The sequence below is a fragment of the Dryas octopetala genome, chromosome 8, assembly GCF_963921425.1.
Source record: "Dryas octopetala chromosome 8, drDryOcto1.1, whole genome shotgun sequence".
In the NCBI taxonomy this organism is placed as follows: domain Eukaryota; kingdom Viridiplantae; phylum Streptophyta; class Magnoliopsida; order Rosales; family Rosaceae; genus Dryas; species Dryas octopetala.
In genome coordinates this window covers 12,012,910-12,020,597 of record NC_141373.1, presented here as the reverse complement: position 1 = coordinate 12,020,597, position 7,688 = coordinate 12,012,910, and the positions used below count along the sequence as shown (strand labels likewise).

The window sequence follows — 7,688 nt, the reverse complement described above, 5'->3', positions numbered from 1 at the left end:
CTCAAATTACTACGAATTTTCTCAATTCTTGATACATATTGCATAAAGGAAAACTGATCTTTTAACATTTTGGCATTCGGTAACATAATTATTAAAATAAAATAACTTGTGTTTTCAATTCTTTTAGCTGAAAAATTTTTTTAGGTTTGTTTGTTTGTTTGTTTGTTTTTTTTTTTTTGATCGGCTCTGATTATAGGAATTCAAAAAAAAAAAAAAAAAAATTGACTTCTAGAATGGTATCCCAGATGGTGATATTTGAAGTCAAGTCACTATGAAACCCATTTTTTTAAAATAAGATTATAAGGTATGAAGCCACGCGTTTTAACTATTAAATTTGGAGTCCTTCCCATTTGTGATTAGTTTAAGACCTTCAAAGTTTAGGTCACTTCGTCCATAGAGTGTAAGATGAGTTAGTCAATAAACAATGATGCCATCCGGAACATGTGATAAATAATTCCACATGCACCCGCTTTGGTTAGTTTCTTTGTTTTTTGTATTTTTTGGCCTTAGCTTATAGTTTCTTAAAGATATTATACAAACATTCTTCTTTGTTAATTGTAGGAATTAGCGGGAAGCAACTGTAGTTTGTTTTTTTCATAATTTTGATGAATTCTTTTAGGTTACTATTTTACCCATCTTAAATTCAAATATTTTTTTCCACTGTTTTGGTTTAATACAAAGGGTTTATTTGAGCTTTCCAAAGTCACACCAGCAAACTGTTGTAAAGGGAACGGGAGTGATGGAACAAAATGAATTAATTCCCTGATAGATAGAGTTCTGAAATATATTTTGGTTTTATAAGTGATAGTTTTTTGTCTAAAAAAAAAAAATTGTTGTGTTTAAGTTTTCAGTTTACAAAAACAAAATTTTGGTTCACAAGATATATAGCTTAAACCGAATATTTGCATGATTATGAACGAGTTAGATTAATTAGGGATGAGTCATTGAATCAATTAATTAAACGGATTATATTAGAATTGACTAGTATTTAACACAAACACAAAATAATACAACACAAACACAACGTACCTACTAACACAAATTGACACATCTACCGCGTACAATTGTATATATAATCCTAGAAGAAGAAGAATCCAATTGAATAAGTGGAAGGCATTTGAGGAAAATTAAAGAGAGAACTCAATCTCTTTGGATTCACAACTGAAGTTTAATAAAGTAGTAAAACATTTTAAAATATTTCTTTATATAAGCACTACTCTTACTATCTCTATCTAAAAAAAAAAAAAAAAAAAAAAAAAAGATATTTTCTCTTTTTGATATTTTTACTTTTTTTTAATAACAATTAAATTGTTACAATTTAGAAATATAAGAACATATACCAACTACTTTTGAATCTAGTATATTAATCTGCCCACAATGTTAAGAGAAGTTCCAAATTCAAATTCTATCTTCCAAGTAAAAAAAGATATCAAATCATATAAAAATAAAGGTATCCATCAACATTTGGGTCGAATTTAAATCGATACTAACATATAAATATGTTCCACGCAACGAAACGCGGGTTACCCAGCCCACTTTGTACAACTATATTCTATATATGACTTTTGGGTCAGCGGTGTACTGCTCTATTTTGGTATCAATAGATTTAGTTCTAAACTTCTAATAAATAATTTATAGATATATGAAATTAATGACGAAGGAAATAATGGTTAGATACCAATATTTAATGTTTCTTGACAAGAAAAAGGAAACGTGGTCAGTCTTCCTGGTCAGTCTTGGCTACCTTTTGTTAAAATAAGAGCTACTTGTAGTTGTAGATCTTCGTCTGCACATGGAACTAGATCCTATATTGGCCTATAAATAGGAACCCATGTATTCACAATACCTCCACAACTACACAGTATCTTTATCTCTCTAACTCATTCTCATTCTCATTCTCATTCATCCTTCTTATCTCTCTGTATTCACTAGTCCATCTCTCTCCCAATGGCACCTACACCGACTTCATTGGAGGCATCAAATGGCGATGTACCCAAAGTAGCAAGCATCAAAACAATAGCCGACTCTGGCGCTGCTCTCACTTCTGTGCCTTCCGAATACACCTACACCAAAAATCCCAATGACCAAGCTGATGCAAGTGACCCTGAACACTCAATCCCCACCATTGATTTCTCTCTTCTCACCTCTGGCTCCCCTGATCAACGCGCCAAAGTTATTTGTGACCTCGGAAAAGCTTGCAAGGAATGGGGCTTCTTCATGGTATGTGTGCTTTAATTATTTGAATATGACTAATACTAGAGGCATGCACTAACTATTATCCAAACTTTTTATACGTATCCCAATTGATGTCACAGTATTTTATTTGTTTAAAAACTTAGGTACACTCTAGACCTTATTTATTTACAACGAATAAAAAATTGTCTGTGTTATATATTAATTATATGTCTAGTGAAACTAAACATCATTCATTCATATATTATAGGTTATCAACCATGGTGTACCAGAGAACCTGATGAAAGCAATGATTGATGCGTGCCAAAGATTCTTTGATCTGCCGGAGGAGGAGAAGAAGGAGTTCCAAACAAGGAACCTGTTGGACCCAATCAAGTGTGGAACCAGCTTCAATGTTGCAATCGACAAAGTGCGTCTGTGGAGGGATTTCCTCAAGGTGATAGCACATCCCGAGTTCAACTCACTTTGGAAGCCTGCTGGGTACAGTGAGGTATCATTGGAGTTCAGCAAAAGGACTCGTGAAGTGGCAACTCAATTATTAAGTGGAATTTCGGAGAGTTTGGGATTGGAACCCAACTACATCGCGGACGCCATGAACTGGGATCGTGGCTTGCAAATCCTAGCCGCAAACTACTATCCAGCTTGCCCACAACCTGACCTAGCAATCGGTATTCCCCCTCATACCGATCATGGCCTGGTGACTCTCCTCATCCAGAACGAAATGGGTGGCCTTGAAGTGCAGCATAATGGCAAGTGGGTGCTTGTGAATTGTCCTCCCAACGCTTTTGTGGTTAACATTGGTGACCAGATGCAGATCCTGACTAATGATAAGTATAAGAGCGTATGGCATCGGGCTGTTGTGAATAACAAGGCTACAAGGATATCCATAGCTGTACCACATGGACCATCACTGGACACTCCTGCTTTGCCAATCCCTGAGTTGCTAGAAGAAGGCGAAAAAGCGAAATACGTTGGAATGTCATATGAGAAATTCATGGAACTTCAGGCTAGCCCAGCTGCCTACATGATGCCTTGTTTAGATCACTTGCGAGTCAAGGATAATTGAAGTGGTGCCGTTCCGTCTCTTTACATTTATTTCTCTCCTCCTGAGAATAATTCCTGTGTAAGAGCTTTGATGCTCCACGTTGTAGCAGAAATATTGTTTCTATTTTTTTCTATTTGGGTCTGTGTCTTTGTTGGATATATATTGAATTCATATTTCTCATAGCCCTAAACATTCCTAGCAAAGTAAATCTGTGCGAGATTCTCATAAAATATATATGATATTTGTTATTCGATATACCATCTTCCTTACGAAATGTTACTTGAGTTTCCAACTTAACTTGCGTTGAAGGATGAAATCACCACTTGTGTAATAATTCCTTAATTAAGTAATTTGCAAAATGAACAACTTTGAAAGAGACAGGAACACCAGTGTTTGTCGGCCAAATTAATGTTATTTGATGGTTAAGACAGTAAGAGTAATCAAACAAGTTCAAAGCAGTAGACTCAAAGCTTAGAATTGCATAACTTTGCTTGACCATGGAGGAGAGGTTTATATAATACTATGGCCGATCAATTGTAGATTAGCTATAACTTGTAATCCATGGTGTATTCCTTTTCGGAGTGTGCTTTTAGTGTTTGTATTTGAAGAAAAAAACTAGGGTTTCGAGGCTATTTGAAAAAAATAAAATAAAATAAAATAAAATAAAAAGCCGAGAGTCATGTTCAATTTTGGAGTACGATTAGGAATTAGGCTGATTCCATCTCTTTGGGATGTAGCACTTGATTGAGTTTGGGCATTGTCATCTTGGTTCAAGTTCATTGCTTACGTGTGTGTATGGGCTCCGACCTTCTGAGGCCCATTCTCGTTTGTCATATTTTCTTGTTAAATAAGGGCATAATTGTCTTTTAGTAGGCACTACTTTTACAACTGTCAAAATCGCTTTTAGATTAGTAAAAGCTCTTTTGGTTGCGTTTGAAAAAAATAAATAAAAGTGTTTATGAATTATATATAAAAATGTTTTTTGTAATTTTTTGATAAGCATCTGTCAAAAGTGTTTTTAAGTGCTTCCTAATGAAACATTTTCAAGTGCTTTTGCATGAAGCACTTAATGTTAGGTGATATAATTATTGATTACAAAGATTAATACAGCAGATAACTTACAGTAATCAAACAAAACAAACATTAATCTAGAAATATAAAGACAGTAGAGAAGACAAAGAACTTACTTTAATTATATGTACATAGAGGCTTGCGAACTTGATAATTTCCTAAAGACATAATTTCGCCCTTTCAATGTGCTTGAAGTTCAATAGTGTCTATCTTATAGGATTCAACTATCTATAAACCAAAGACCTAGCACAGGATCCTTGATTTCCAATGAACTTAGATGTGCTCCTTTCCAATACAGTATGTAGTATAAAAAATGAATCTTTTTGTAATAAGTCTGATGAAAGATTAGTTCTTCAATATGGCTATGGACTTGTGTTTATATAAAAGAAATTGCACTCTTTCAAAGAGACATCAATTAGAATCGATTTCTGGTTCAGATTTAAAATTAAAAGATATATCTTAACATTTGAATTTGAGTTATGTAGTTAAAACCAAGGAGTAAAATTTCGGTTTCGAGGAAATTTTCGATGGAAATTTCGACGAAAATTTTCGCAGAAATTTTGATTAAAATTTCGATTTCAATAAAATTGGACAAAAACGACAAAAATTGATATCAAAATATGAAAATTTTGAATGAAACTTGACTATATGTTTATTTAACATATTATCTACTACATTAATAAAAAACATTGAAGAAATCAAATAATATAGTAGATTTCATGTGATATGTGATGAATATAATGCGCGCTGGAGACAATACTATTAAAAAAATACTTCACTAATTAATAATTACATAATATAATTACACGAATAAATCACTACTGTGGCAACGGAAAGTAGCAAGCTTACTCAAAGGGACTTGGAAATGGTCTTCGATAGTTAAATTAAGTTGAATGGTTAAAAACCAATCTGATGGCAGCAGCGGCGACAACGGTTTACCTAAAATTTCAATTTTACAAATTATCGAAATTGGAAAACCAAACATTAGGGAAATGAAACTTAATTCATGATAAGGGGATAAATTTCTTTTTCATAATTTATGTTTACAACTAAATGAAACACCAAAATGACCAAATCAAACCCCAAATAAGATCTCAAACCTTTTTTTTTTTTTTTCTTTCCAATTACCTAAAGACTCCAAATCTCAATCTACCTTAAAAAAAAAAAAAAAATTTCTTTCCTTTTTTTTTTTTTTTTCTTTCCTTTTCTTTTCTTTTCTTTTTTTTTTCTTTTCTCTTCTTTTTTTTTTCTTTCCTTTTTTTTTATTTTATTTTTTTTCCTTTTCCTTTCTTTTCTCTTTTTTTTTTTCCTTTTCCGTTCTTTTCTCTTCTTTTTTTTTTCTTTCCTTTTCCTCCTCTTCCCCCTGTGGTCTTCCCCAGTGGTCTTCGTCTTCTTCCAGTTCCAGTGGCCTTCCTCTTTTTTTTTTTTCTCCAGCTTTTCTCTTCTTCTCCCTTCACCAGTTTTTCTCCTCCCTTCATAATCTCTCTCTTCCCTCTCCCTCCTCCCTTCCTAATCTCTTTCTTCCCTCTCCCTCCCCGGATCTCTTATCTCCCTCCGACGACGGCGCGCCTCTGCAGCTCCCTCTCCGATCTCTTCTCTCCCTCCGGCGACGGTGCTCTGCCTCCCCTCTCCCTCCGGTCGCTGCCTCCCCTCTCTCTCTCTCTCTCTCCGGTCTTTACATCGAAAATTTCGCCGAAATTTCGAGGATTTTGGAAAATTTCGGCGAAATTTTTCAAAATTAATTTGGTATGGTGTTAAAATTTTCATACTCCTAAAAAACGAAATTTTACTCCTTGGTTAAAACTGAAAAAAGAATAAAGGCTGGGTGCCTTTAGAAGTCATCAGAGCCCAAGAGCCCACATCTTCAATACAAAACGGCCATACTTAACATATATATGACAATCACATAACGTAAAGCCTAAAGGAAAACAACTTTTTATCAATGTGGGACTATGTTATTTGCTTTCAAACTTTAATAATACCCCACGTTTGAATGTAAATAAAACTATATGCAGACACAAAAACTGGAGAGGAAATAAGATATGACATACATCATGACAAGTGTCTTTTGTAATTGAACTTTCCTTAGTGAAGACGCATTAGATCTACTTGATGAAACAATGGACTGAATAACCTTGAACTGTTTCACTTTTTTGTAGTAAACCGAGATAATACGCCACACATATATGACATCTAAACACACTTCAGTCGGTTCATGCTATTGTGTTCATTTTGGTCCTGAACAAATCTCGGTTTCAAGGGAGCTTTAAAGAATTTAGCCATATAATTCTTAAAAATGCGACCCCACATTTACTCCCACATAGGTAGTGTTAATTAAAAGTATTCTGCCATACTTCTCTGTATTAACAAGAAATTAACGTCATTAATTGTAAAAACATACCCTAAAAAATTTCTGTAGACAACACACTTAGGTTATAGGAATGAGTATTTAGTGTGTTCAAACTTTGAGCCGTTCCCAACCAGTTTGCCTATTGAACCTAGACCATGGGATTTCCTAGGTTAGGTTTCCGCCAAGTTGACTCATTTTGAAATTGGCTTTAAACTCATTCGCCTTGACGTATATTTAATTTGCTTTCTTGGTAAGCCTTTTTTCAAAGGATAAGCTATATTTTCCTTTGACTTCACATAATCAATGGATATAATTCCATTTTTGAGCAATTGTCTAATGTGCTATATATGTCTTCGCCTAATATGTCTTGACGTACCATTGTATATTTTATTTTTAGCTCCTGCAATAGTTTCCATGTTATCACAATGCAATATATGGATACATACGGTTGTTATAGGCTTAGGCAGTAATGGAATATCTTCCATAAAGTTACGAAGCCATTTTGCTTTTTCAACAACCTTATCTAAGGCTATAAATTATGATTCCATAGTTGAACATGCTATACGCGTTAATTTGCATGGTTGATTTCCAAGTTATCATATCGCTGCCCCACCGCATATAAATACATAGCTACTTGTGGATTTCATTTCAGTTAATTCACCATAAACCAAATTTGCATCACTATATCCTTCTAATATAGGTGGATAACTAGTATAATGCAATCCGAAATTCATTGTTCCTTTAATAAATTTAAGCATTCTAATCAAAGCGGTCCAATGATCTTTGGATGGATTGTTTGTGTATCGACTAAGCCTACTTACTACATAAGCTAAATCAGGCCTAGTACAATTCATCATATACATTAAACTCCCAATTAATTAGGAATACTCCAACTGAGATACTGCATCTCCATGATTTTTGACCAAATGAATTGATGTATCAAATGGTGTCACAACGAGTGGATCATCAAAGTGACCAAACTTTTTAAGTATCTTTTATGTATAATGGGATTGAGTTAAAAAATAACCT

The 7,688-nt window shown here is 33.9% G+C and overlaps 1 protein-coding gene across 1 annotated transcript; it reads left to right on the top strand.

Annotated features, from left to right (window-relative positions):
- The first annotated feature begins 1,866 nt into the window (after nucleotides 1-1,866).
- Nucleotides 1,867-3,441, top strand: LOC147277267 (2-oxoglutarate-dependent dioxygenase 19-like). The gene is made up of 2 exons (XM_086253915.1): nucleotides 1,867-2,220; nucleotides 2,444-3,441. The coding sequence occupies exons 1-2, from the start codon at nucleotides 1,948-1,950 to the stop codon at nucleotides 3,257-3,259; spliced, it is 1,089 nt and encodes a 362-aa protein (XP_086110041.1). The 5' UTR covers nucleotides 1,867-1,947; the 3' UTR covers nucleotides 3,260-3,441.
- Nucleotides 3,442-7,688: the final 4,247 nt, after the last annotated feature.